Source organism: Sciurus vulgaris (assembly GCF_902686455.1).
Source record: "Sciurus vulgaris genome assembly, chromosome: 3".
Taxonomy (NCBI): Eukaryota; Metazoa; Chordata; class Mammalia; order Rodentia; family Sciuridae; genus Sciurus; species Sciurus vulgaris.
In genome coordinates, this window is record NC_136463.1 from 177,873,259 (window position 1) to 177,886,489 (window position 13,231).

Here is a 13,231-nt window from a genome sequence, read left to right on the forward strand (position 1 = left end):
AATCTAACAAACATACTGTAAGGTGAAGCCACGCACAGAGTACCTATCGCATGAACCCATTTATGGACAAAAGTAGGGAAAATGAATCTGTGCTGTTCGAAATCAGAATAATGGGTACTCTTGGATAGTAACTGTTCCAGGTGGGTAGGGGCTTCTGAGTGCTGGGACTATTCTGTATTTTTACCTGGATGTTGGTTTAACGTGTTCAGTTCATGAAAATTAATCAAGTGGTATACTCCCAAGAGAAAGGCAGTGGTTATAGGTGAGCATACAGCAGTTTTCCAGCAAATGTCCTTTGTCTCTCCTTAACTTTTGTTTTTGGATATTCTAGAGGTCAGACCATATGCTGTCTGTATTGCAAGAAACACTAAATCTGACATTTTAAAATGGCACTCAGATTGCTCACTGGATTATAGGCTATTGGTTTTAAGTCACTTGTGTCTATTAAAGGTCCTCAACATTAGCTAATTGCGGTGGGAAGAAAAGTACAGCAGATGAAGTAGGGACTGTGTTCCTCCCACCCTGAGATTCCAGGTATCTTTTCAGAATTAGGAAATGCTCACTGTTGCTGATCTGCTTGGTTGAAGAGAGAGGAATGTGAATATATTCTATCTCAGATCACATCGACATGTTACCCTTCTCATAAGTCATAATGAAATTTGATTTGTATGAAAGTTACAAGGTTTTAGATGAATTTCAAACTATTTTAAAATAGAGATCATATTATAATTAGTGACTCGAGAAGTAAAGTGGTCTCACTGTCCCTAAGTGCCTCTCCCTTTAAAAAAAAAAAAAAAAAGCCTTTCTAAATTGCTAGACCTGGGGTTTCCTCCAGACCTTTTTGGTCTTTGTAGTAAATGACTTAGCAACCATCCTTTCAGGAGGCTCTGCAATTCATGGGATTCTGATGAAGTAACATTCTTGAAAGAGAGAACATGGGTCCCATGCTGCTGCTCCTCTGCCAGTAGAAATCCCAAAGAATGCTGGTGATTTATTTAGAGCTTTCCTGGTTTTTTCTCCCTTTTTAAGTGATTTCCTCTTAGCTCCCTAATTTAAGGGAAAGATATTATGCCATCCTGCAGCTTCACTTTAGTGTAATTTTGCTGAGTGGCATAGAGTGCTCATCAGATCATGAGCAGATCTGTGAATACCAGCAAATTAAACATCTCTGTTTATGCGGATGGTGAACAGTAGGAAAAATGGCCATCAACTGGTGGCACACTCTTTAGCAATTCTTATCTGGAGAAAATTGCTTCTCTTCCCTTAGCAGTAAAATGCAAAGGTTACTGCATTATACATAAGGGTAGAAAACTGAAAATTTTTCCATCAAGAACCACCAATCAATAAATCTTATGATCTCACTACTGGTGCTATAATTGAGTCAAATCGTCCTAAGCTGAGCAGTGTTCCTGAGGTTCTTTGAAGCATATTCACTGTTTCTTTGAGTAAAATTGAGGACGGACCTTCATTTACAGGAACACAGAGGCAAGTCTCACAAATGCTAATATTCTGTACCAGGTTCCTCGGAGCAGGGACGTTTCACCCAGGCCTGTGCATGTTCAATTCATGATATAGCCAAATAGAAATAAAGGTCTTGGCTAGGTATCCCAGCCTTCCCGGTGACCCAGAGGCTCCTCCATTTTACAGAAGTGTGCTATTCAGTGAAGATTGTTCATCACCTTTTTGAATCACTTCTTGGAAAGCAAATGTTTATTAACTAGCAACTCCACACTTTGTACAAAGCACTGCTAAAATGATCTGCAAACATGATTGGGCTCTTGTCTTTAAGAAGTTACTAGTTTTGTTATTTTGTTTTATATACATATATATCTTATGTAGAGCTGGTTAATAGAAACAAGGGGGCCTTGAACACATGATTCTTGATGTTAGAGACTAAAAAACAAAACATTTGGTGTTCAGCAGGCCTTCAATACACAGGTAGCACTCAGCTAGGCACTTTATATGTATCCTCACTTGTGATCCTCTCAACATCAAGTGAAGGAGCACTCTTACTATGTCCACTTCACAGATGAGGAAACTAAGACCAAGACAGGTTGACCAATGCTCATGGTTGTGCAGGTGAAATTTGGAAGAGTTGGAATTTAATCCCAGGTTGTCGGATTCCAGGGCCATGGAAGGGACCCTACAGTTACCTTGCTTAGGTCCCTTCCCTCACATGGGAACCAGTCAGTATTTGCTGAAATGCAGAATCTTATGCTCAGACAGTATCTCCACTGGTCCAGGCAGTTGGGAAGCCATCTTCCATTTCCCTATCCCTGTGTACTTAACAATTCTAAGTATAAGCAGAAACACCAGGGTAAGACCCTCTGGGACATGCCTCATGCCGAACCTGGAGGTTGTGGACAGCAACAAGGGGTGATGAGACACACGCAGAAACAGGAAGGGTTTGGAAGGTCCGTGCAGTGGAGGATGCTGGAAGCAGGGCCTTGCTGAGGCTGAGCGGGCAGCCCAGGGGCCTTGTCTCTGCCGTGGCATTGACCCAGAGAGCACATACGGCAGACAGCGGGCAGTGTCAAACTGCCGTCAGATTTGTAGTTCTCTTCAAAACACAAAGATTATCTTCCACTTAACACTTTGCTAAAGTATTAACTAGAATTTAGAACAGTGCAGTGCTTAGAGAGAAAATGAAGCAATTCGGCCTTTCCTCAGATAATAGTCACAATCACTGGATTCTAAGGATTTAAAATACCTGGAAAATCAGGCCCGATTAGTCAGGCCTTGCCCGTGTGGTGGTGGTGGTGGTGGTGGCGGCCCCTTCTGGTGTTCCTAGAAAACGAAACCAGTCTAGTGACCAGCAGGATTTAAGGAGGCCAGCGTTAGAATTTGAGTCACATCTTTTATAATAGAGTTAGAGTTAAGGGCTTAGATTGAACCTTATTATTTTTTTAGTTGCAAAGAGCTGCAAGCTCCCACATCTCCATGACGAAAAGAGATCTCTGAGTCTGGGCAGGAAAGTTGGAGGTGGTAAGAAGGTGTGATGCATAGCTCGTGATGTTTCAGAGGTGATGGCAGGCGAGGAAGTGGGAAGAGGTCAGAAGGCCTGGGTGCAAGGTTTGCTTCCCTTTGCCCATAGATGTGTCCTAACTCTCAAGCCTTAGGGCTTTGTCTGTGCAATCGGAGTGATCGGATTGGAAATGGGCACCTTGAAAGGACTGCGTGAGATAAAAAGGGTTCTTGGTCCTCCTCCCTCGCTGTGTGGCACCACTGCTGTTGACTCGGCTGGTTCTCCTTGGATGCCCTGCAGATGAGTCAGAGCGTGTATGCTGGCGGCTCGTTTTGAGAGCTGGACCGAGGAACCTTCAGAGTCGGCCTCCTCTGACTTCTCCCTGCTTTTCCCTTCATGGAAACATTAATTAATCCTCCCAAAGGGAATCACAAGATATTCTCTATTGTGTGAAGACGCCAGATGACGCTGTGTCTCCTGTTGGGAATCTGAGGACTCCTCCAGCTTCCCTGGCTTGGTGCCCGCGGCCGTGTATCCACATGCCACGTTGATCTTACTTCTGATCCTGCCCCCAGCTCACTCTCACGGTGTTCCTGGAACAGGGTGTCAGAGGCCAGCTTGAACTGAGGAGTGCAACTAAGGATATTCCTGTTGTTAAAAACAACTATGAAGGGCAAAGCAGGATTTGCAGCTGATCACATAATGCAGTTTTGAGCAATAAACTAGTAATGATTTGATTCATGAAGTTGTTGCTTCAGAGCATTTACCATCTTGAACAAAGAAAAATTCCTTTACAAATACGTGTGACAGATCGCATCTGATAAAACTTTTACTCTTACAATTTTCATAAAATCTTTATGAATTACAGGGTCTATAGCCCTGTAATATGCTCAATGGCATCTTTAATATAAGTTAACAAATTGACACTCATTTTGCAAAAAAGCCCCGCAGGAGAGATTTACTCAGCAGTGGGGTGAGACCGGCCTGCTCACCTTGGGTGTACGAGTCAGGGAGGAGAACAAGGGGTTCAGGACTTGCCATTCTTCCCTCAGCAGGAAAGGAAAGCCAATTATGGGTAGGCACTGGGGTCCCCAGAACAGTGGGGAAGCAAAAGCGCACAAAGGGCCTGTCTTTGTTTCTGTTTGGGACTTCTCCTTGACAAGTGGAACTCCAGTGCTGGCTGCTTCAGGAACACTGTTTGTTATAGTCTTAACACTTGTCAGGTCAATATGAACATCTTTGAAGAGGTGCCACTCTTGGAGAGTGAGCAAGAGAGACCAAGAGTTCACTTGCTTCCCCTCCTGAGAAAGCAGCTCCTCTTGCCCACCCAACCTTCCCAGTGAAGCCGGTACCACTGGAATATTTGGCCACTGGATCAATCATGTCAGAACCTCAGTGGGCTGGGTTGGATGAGGTTGCCTGGCCGTAGTAGATCCCTTTGGAAGTCACCAGCAAGTGCTGTTAAGTCCCTATGTTTGTTGGACAACAGCTGTGTGCTAAGGACTGTCTCAGGCCCTGGGAAGCAGGGAGAAGGGTCAGAGATGTGCCCTGTCACTTCAGAGCTGATGATACTAGTATGAGAGGGAAGAGGTGTACACCTGGCAACAGTGTCTGGCAGATGTGGCAGTCACTGCGTGAGGACATCTAACAGGAACGTGCTGAAAGTGGGAAAGTTTGAAGTGGGAGAGTTCCCTGGGGGGGCAGGCGTTGCAGAGCGAGCAATAATGCTTTTGGCTGGTGCAGGTGCTGAGTAGGGGGAGTTCAGGGAGAATTGCCAGGGTGTGTGGAGACGTGGACGTGAGAAGGTGCAGCCTTTTTGGTCCAGGTGCTTGAAAATGGGTGGCTACTTCCCTGTCCATGATCCCTGTGGGGACGAGGAGGCTCTCTCAATAGGTGTCACCTGCTGGTCCCTTGAGATCAAGGACTGTGTTTTTCTTTATTATTCCCCATGATGCCTAAGAGTGTTTTTTCTATAGTGACAGGAGTGTTTATGTCATTATAAACTACATTTTAATATGTTTGTAGTTAGAAGAAACCCTTTTAATATGAAGGGTTTAAAAATTTTCATATAAGGGTTCATATGAAAAATTCAGGCACAGTATTTAAAGGTCCTGTGGTGGACCTTTCATCTGAAAGTCCCTTCATATGACCTTTTAATACCATGCCTGGATTTCTGTCTGCCTGGTCAAGTATCCATGAGCTGCACTTCACCTTGCTCTAGGGCCCATGCTGCCCCATGTGTCTCATTCAGGTGCAATTCAGGTGGGGCAGGAGGTGGCAGGTTAGAGGGAGAGAAGGGAGACCCCCGAGGGGAAGGCCCCAGAGATAGTTGGGCCTTTTAAAAAAAAAAAAAAAAAAAAAAGGAAAAAGAAAAAGAAAGAAAAAACAGAAAAGTAAGCCCTAGACATTACGGAAGGCTAAGTGGGCTAAGTAACGCAAAATATGGAGCCTGGTGGAAGGAAAAAAGGAATGGGAGGAATATTAAGAAGAGCCAGGATTAATCAAATTAAGTTCCAGGGATGAACCACACTAAAAATATTTACCTGATGTTAAAATTAATATTGACAGCTAAAGTTTAAATATGTTTGTTATTTATCTTTTTCATGTCAAAATAAAAATTACACCACAGCACTGTTGACATGCTTTCCCCCTCAGAATCCCAGGGCACATGATGTCCCATAAAGCAGAACTATGGATAGCCAGCATTTGATTTTCCCTCTCCTTTCTCACTATAGGAAACACCAGAAATAGCCCACCATCCTACGGGTTTCGCCTCTCACCAGAGGAAATGAGGAGACAACGGCTTCACAGATTCGATGGCCAGTGAGGTGGCACAGCATCTTGGGAAGACATGATCCAGTTGTGTTGCTGCTGCTCTTTTGGTTCACCACCCAACCCCCTAATTAGCTTTAAACAAAAACAGTATACCATCACAGTCCCAGCTTGCTCATGCCTGCCATGGAACATCACCCCATGGCCCCTGTGAGTCCAGATTGCCTTTTCTGAAAACTGGGCTTGTCCAAGGCAGCCTCAGCTTCTGGGAGTGGTCCTTCTGGCCCTATTCTCTGCCCAAACAGAAGGTCGCTTCCTCAGCCTCGGGACCAGTTTCCACATTCCTCTCTCACCCCTGGCTCAGTGGTGCCTCTGCCTTGTTAGCTTCTAAAGACTGACTTTCACTCGAAGTTTTGTTTTCACGAGATGGGAAGATCAGTCCCTCGTTCTGCCTGGAGTGCTTGTGCTGACCTGGCAGGAGACGAAGGTTCCTTGTCCTCCTGCCACATTGCCATGGGACTGCCCAGGAGGAAGATGTGGTACCTTCCCAGTATGCTGTTCTGTCTCCCAGGCACCTCAGCTCAGGCCACCATGTCTGGGTGCGGGTCACAGTGTTGCTCTGTCTGTAGACTTTTACTGAAGAAGCATAAGAAGGACCCAAGATGGAGAAAACACCTGCACACTCCGTTAGGTATCAGGTGGCACCTGCAGTCTGAGTCAACAGCCACCCCTCCAGTGGCAATAGGTGGACCCAGGAGATGGGCCTGTCACATATCTCATCAGCAAAGCAGCAGCAGCCACCTACAGAGGAGAGTGAAGTCATTCCGTGGATCCATCACTAGCAGTCCTTCTTATAGGAAGTATTTTTTTTCCTTCGAGAAAGTGCCTCTTCACTGTCCATTGTAACTACCGATTTGTCCTGGACAAGTGTCCCAAACATGCCGCAGGGCCCTGCAGTGTTTGACACGGATTGTCTATCCAAGTCATTTAAGGCATTTCCTGGTGCTGATGTTTCATGAATAAAAAAGGACAAAGCCAAAACATCATTAATGTTGAATTGTCATGGAGCTGTTTATTTTTAAAGCGATTTTGAAGCAGTTAAAATCTTCCTATTTTGACTTATCTGTCATTTATAATAGTTTTCTGATTATGAAAATAATAAATATGCCTTTTACATGCACAAAGCAAACATCTAGAAGGAAATATACTAAGTGTTAACAGGTTATCTTTGGGGGTGGAGTACATGGGATTTTGCCTTCTTTTTTACAATTTTATGTTGCTATTTTTAAAAAGAGTGGGTGGGGTATTATAATCAGGAAAACTGGTTTATATAATAAATCAAGAAATATATAACCAATAAAACAGATATAAAAAGAAGTACTATGTGTCCACTGAGAAAATTTACAAGATAAAACAGTAATACAAATAAATATATATATACACAATTTTAAAATCACCTGTACCACCATTTAGAGATACCCAGGGTTAATATTTTGGGATTGCCTTCTCAATTTTTGTAATTTTGCAGCACACTGGTTATTCCCTTTTTTTTTTTTTTTTTTTTTTTTTTGTAGTTCCTAATCTGAATATCCCTGGAAGAGACCTTGTCACTTACATGTAAAGGAGCTACGAAAACCACAGGAGTCCCGGAGCTCTCCGACCCACCAGCTGGCACAGCAATACTGAGCTCCTTGGTTTAATGAATAATGGATGTAAAATTACAGCTTGTCGATAATGTAGATTGTATTCAAGTCTGGTAGCTTTAAATAATATTTACATTAAAATGTTCAAAGGCTAAATCATTCTTGTCTCCCAGGCTCTATATTTGATTCCCATCACCCCAAGAAGTCACTTCTTACCTGCCGTATTTTTAGAGTACGTGGAAGTTATGCCGTAACACTTACCCCTTGCTGCCATCATAATCGTGTGTGTATAACCACACCAAGATGTGCCTTCTACAAGGGAGCGAGGATTATGAACGACCCTGGAATGAGACCTGTGTTTTATTTACCTTTCAGTGTTCTCTCTGTGTCCCCTCCTCCACCAGCCAGAGACGGGTGACAGGCGCTTATTAAATGTTAGTTTCCCACTAAAGTGTTTTTCCAATTTCTTTAAATGTTTTTCTGGTTTTGTTTTTATTGCTGGAGTCCAATAGTAGTACCTCCGTGCTCTATGTGATTTGTCAGATACTGAAACCCTGGAATTAGATTTTGGGTGGTATAGATATAATATGTATAGCTTTCTTTACTTATGGAGTGGAAGATCACCAAATATTCAAAACTATAGGCAAGATCATTTTAGTAATAAATATAAGCCATTTGTTTTTTGCACAAAATAAAGATGTTCTGGAAATTGTTATAATTATGTTTTTCAATTAATGGGCTTGCCTGTAACCAGTTGTCATTGTTTTTTCCTCTACAGTAAGGAATCCCTAAAGTTATGCCAATAAAGTGGAATTGGGTTAGAAAAGACAGATGAGAGCAAGTGCTTTAAACTAAGTCTAACAGGGAGTGAACATTGAGAGCAGATTCTTCAGTTTGATTTCTTTCTTTAATGGTAGTTTCCTGATCATCTGTTTACACACCAAGTTCCCACAGTTTGGTGTGGTCACTCAACTTAAAGAGACCTTTTAATTTCGAATCTTTTCTTGGTTCTCAAGAGGAAGGAGTAGTTAGAATCGCTTCCTCTTCATGAGTTAGAATGCACTGGAATGCAATTGGAACAGCATTCCAGAGTTGTGCACAGTAATATTCAACCCTTCTCCATCTTTGTAAGTGCCTGTTGGTGAAGCACAAGCTGAGCAGAAAACAACTGATTTTAGTAGCACCGGGGCCAGTCAGTCTATGAATTTGGCACCTGTTCCGCTGCCTGGGGAGTAAGCTAAGGGAATGAGAGGTGACCCCCACACCTACAGTGGACCAGAAGGTGGGGTTGGGGTGGGGGAGGACCTTGCATCCTGTTCCCAGTTTTAGTTTCTTGAGAGAGACTGATTATTCAATAAAGAAAATATTCAATTAGTCATTTTTTTATTTAAAAAAATGTAGTTTCTTCCTTTCCCAATTATGGATCACTGGTCATTTCCTAATTTTCTTTCTCTCTAAATTTTTGGGGTCCCTACTATTTCATTCTTGAACCACAGAAGAAGGACCTTAAAATCTTTCAAGTCGTTGCTCTGCTCAGTGCTTACGATCCCTTCTCTCAGTTCATCAGGCTGCTGTCTAGGCTTCCGAAAACAACTCCTTTGCAATGCCACTCATCATCTCAAATACCTTTTATTGGCTGTCCATTGCCAAGGGATAAAGATGGGAGCCCTTAGCCTGGACATCAGGGCTCCCCGCAGGTTTTGACCCCACCCCATTTGTGCACAGCAGAGCCTACTCTCTGGCCTCGCCACCAACTGGGACCCACTGTTTTCTAACTTGTCCACAAATAGAGGAAGTTACTGAGAGGTGATGGTGTCCTGGGTGAGAGCACCGTCTATAGCAACAGGCAGACCAGGGTCCAAGTTCTAGGTCCTGATTATGACCTTGAGCAGATTACTTATTCTAAAGCTCAGTTTCCTTGTGGGTAAATAGGATGGTTGTGGGGTTGAGAAGGGAGCACATATGGTAGGATCTGTATGGTTTCTGTCACATAGTAGGTGTTCAAGAAATGTTAAACATCCTCATTTCCCCATCAGGTAAGACTTTTGATCAAATACCACTGAAGTTCCCTAGTATTTAAAGCTAAGTCCATGAAACTGTTACTGACTATCTACACTCTACCTCTCCACATGCCCAGCCACACAGGGCTACAGGTTACATTTCATATTTCTATAGCTGACTTCCATGCCATTAGTCCTGGACATAACCCTGTGAAGCAGGTGGTTTCATTCTTGCTCAACTAATGAGACAACTGTTGTGGACGCAGCCCTTGCACCTTCAGGCCCGATACCATTTCTGTCTCCACCTCTGGGTGCAGTACTGTGCTTCCCAGACCTCAGAATCCTGTCCTTTCTATCCTCTGATCTTTTCAATTCACCCATCCACCAAGGAACATTCCTTACTTTGCCCACTATGCCATTTCCAAGGGTGGACCGCTTTATAAAGTAGGTTAAATAAAGTAAACCCACTTTGGCTTGAAAGAAAATAAATTCAATGAAACAGTTGTTTAGGGAAGCCATCACAGAACTTTATATATGAGGAACCATATTATAAGTGATAATACAGCAAAGACTTAAGTGTCAGTGGCAAACCAGGCATCTTGCAAAGTTACTTGTTCAAGTCACTTGTAGCTTTACAACTCTAGAGAGAGAGGGATCAATTTATTGGCCATGTTTCACATTTTTTCCATAAATCATTAAATATTTAAGCACCATAAAATTCAAGCACTTCACACAAATGTGACAGCCAGCCTTGGTGGTTTAAAATGCATCATGCAGAGTTTCTAGCAGATAATAACAGTGACAGTTGCACAGTGATCTTTAACATCAATTGTTTGTTCCCCACAGAACTTATCAGTCATGTCCCTGTAGAAATTTGTGATGGTGTGTGTGTATGTTTGGTACAATCACTTTGAGGATTGAAATAAAATAGCATTCCCCAAAACATTAAGAATTGATCAGGTGTAATAATTCTAATGAGAGGATTTTTTTTTTTTTTTTTTGGGGGGGTGCTGGGGATCGAACCCAGGGCCTTGTGCTTACAAGGCAAGCACTCTACCGACTGAGCTATCTCCCCAGCCCCAAGGTGTAATAATTCTAATCAGTAATTTATTTGCCCTTTGAGAGTCTTAGCTCTATTTTGTTAAAAAAAAAAAAAAAAACAAGAAATATTTTTCACATTAAATAGTTAAATAAAAGATGTGGCCATAATCAGTGCATGATGATAGCTATGTGTGAGACAGATAATCTAACTTTAACTTTCAACACAAGAGTAGGTGTAATGTCCCATCATCCTATTGGACAAATGAGAGGAATGAGGTTGAGGGAGTTGTGGAACTGGCCCGGGTGACCAGGTGGAAAGTGATGTAACTGGATCCAGATCTGGGTACAACCAACTCTAACGTCATTTTCCCACCATTTTTGCAGCCATACCAAGTAAAAGTTACAATTATCAAATTACTGCAGTGAGCTAATAGAAACACTAATATAATTTCCTGGGATACAGAATCGTTTGCTGATCTACAAGAGGCTGCAAATAAAATCTATGATAAAAATCTAAGTTTCCATTGGCTATTTTTCTAAGCATCACTAATGAACAAATTTTGTAAAGGCAGATTTGTACTAGGAAGCTCTTAAATCATGAGGGAATAGTGGTTACACTGTGAATTGTCATGTCACAGTTCAGTGAAGGATCTTCTCTAAGCTAAGTCTTTCAAATCTCATCGTTTCTAAAATTTCATTTTATAGAAAAAAAAATCTAGTTTGGAGGGGGAAAGTGACGACTAAAGCTTAATTGCCTTTCTGACAGGAGTTGTAATAGGAGATCAAGGGTATGCAGAAATGTTGACCATTCTGATATTTTGAAGTAAGAAATGGCTTATTTACCATTTTACCAATGAGGACCTTATATGCCTGATGAGGCTTGTGGACTTATCATTGAATAAAAGTGTTACCAATATCATGCTCAGCTCTGCTAGCACTGAGCAGACAAAGCCAAGTGAAGCATGGTCCCTGCCCGCTGGGGGCTTAAATTTTAGTTAGGGAATAAAGAATGTGTGCTGAGACATTAGAGGAGTACTGGGGAAACAGAGAGGCCAGCCCTACTAATTGTATTGGAGGCAGCTGAAGAGAGTTCAAGTCTCCTTGGGGGAATTCACATGCATGCCCCTAATTCAGTCTTGAAAGATAGGCAGTCATCTGCCAAGTCAGGGGACCAGAGGGAGGACATGACTGGTGTAAGAGAAGGAACCAAAGGCACAGAGGTACTGCGAGAGTTTGCAGAACTGCATGCAATTCATGGTGGCAAGAGAGACTCCCAGGTGTAAGCCATGGACAGTTCATGCTGGACCTCTCACCCACTGTGAAGTCATTTGGACTTCATGGCCAATGCAGTCATTGAAGGATTTTAAGCCAAAAGATAACAAAACCAAGTTTGGATGGAACTTAGATGACAACTGAGATTTGAAACGGGAGGAAACGGCCAGAAGATGTCTACTGCAAGAGGGTAGTTGGAGAGCCTTGTTAGGAGGCTGAAGGGGCGGCAGCAATCTAAAGGAAGATGACTCAGGTACAGCTGGGGAGTGTGAGAGCAGAAGGAACCTGCCACATGCAGCCTGGAGGACCGCCTATGGACAGACCCCTCACCAGAAGAAGGATCCAGAGGGAAGCATCCCAGTTCTCCAGCACGGGCCCCAGAGGGCTTCCCGCCAGGCAATCTAGGTACAGTCCAACCAGTCACTCAGAGGGGTCCTTGGGAGGGAGACTGATAAGGATAGTTATCAGGGATGCGTTGGAACAAATTCATGGCCTTCACAGAGAGAGGGTATTTTAGAGCACATCGACATAGAACCAGGTGAAAAAATAATGGCTTAAAATAAATTACATGGTGTTCTAGTTCAAGAAGTTATTTTTTCTATTCTGCCAATTTGACCATTTAAAATACTTTTTCAAAGCCAGGAGAGCCAGCCACATGTAGCCTGTATTTAAAGAGGACTCCTGGGATGTTCGTATATTCACTGTCCCAGGCTCACTGTGGAGTAAAGTCCACTTAATGCAGCCCAGTGCTTGGTTGGTTGGTTTGTTTACATATTTTACAGTTTGCTAAGATCATATTCTAATACCAGAGTTAAAGGATTTAAAATAATGTAACTCAAACAAGATATGATTCTGATGTTCCACTTTTCACCCTTACCTCTTCCCAGAAAATGTCCTCAGACCAAGCTCGAATGAACTTTCAGGCAATTTGACTTTGGTAATAGAAAGGTTTTGGAAATAAGAATAATTACAAATAAGGTCAAAATAGGCTTAAATTTAAGCAACTTGAAAATACTTAACATGCATAGCATGGTTAAAAAAGGGACAAATGAACTAGGAATATTCTGCTACAGCAAGAAAATATTTCATCTTAAAACATGCATTTATCCTTTTACCAGAATAAACCCATCCCAAAGGCAGCCCATAGAAAACTCATTTAAAATGTATTCTACAGAGAAGAGCTCATAACTAATCAAAGTTTGGCAAGGAAAACATTTTTTATAAACAAAATTTTAATTGTTTTCTCTCAATTATTTTTAAGCACACTGAAAGTAAGCACTAATATGAATGTTACTTTCATGAGAAAACATTTGAGAGTTTTCTCTCAAACGACATTTTCTTTATATGAGGAAGATCAATTTTCTGAATATCTTTTCTAAAAAATCTTTTGTTTTGTAGAATTAGACCACTGGATTCCTAGCAAAATAGAAAACAGATCTTTTCCTATTTAAAAAAAAAAAAAAAAAAAAAAAAAGGTATTTGAAAGTGACATAGCTTCTAGACTTTTATAGAAACTACTAATGCCAAATGTCAAATGA

General features: G+C 42.1%; 1 protein-coding gene and 1 long non-coding RNA gene across 3 annotated transcripts in view; both read left to right on the plus strand.

Moving 5' to 3' along the window:
- The window catches only part of RHBDD1 (rhomboid domain containing 1), a 134,451-nt gene extending 127,340 nt beyond the window's left edge, over nucleotides 1-7,111 (plus strand). For both annotated transcript variants that reach the window (XM_079132651.1, XM_079132650.1), the window contains one exon: nucleotides 5,701-7,111. In XM_079132651.1, the coding sequence (XP_078988777.1) occupies nucleotides 5,701-5,792 (92 nt within the window). In that variant the 3' untranslated portion in view covers nucleotides 5,793-7,111. The remainder of the gene's footprint in view (nucleotides 1-5,700) is intronic.
- Nucleotides 7,112-9,634: 2,523 nt separating this feature from the next.
- LOC306657006 lies at nucleotides 9,635-12,609 on the plus strand. Its single transcript, XR_013762692.1, has 2 exons — nucleotides 9,635-10,340; nucleotides 10,465-12,609. It is a non-coding gene; the product is annotated as an uncharacterized lncRNA (long non-coding RNA).
- The last annotated feature ends 622 nt before the right edge of the window (nucleotides 12,610-13,231 follow it).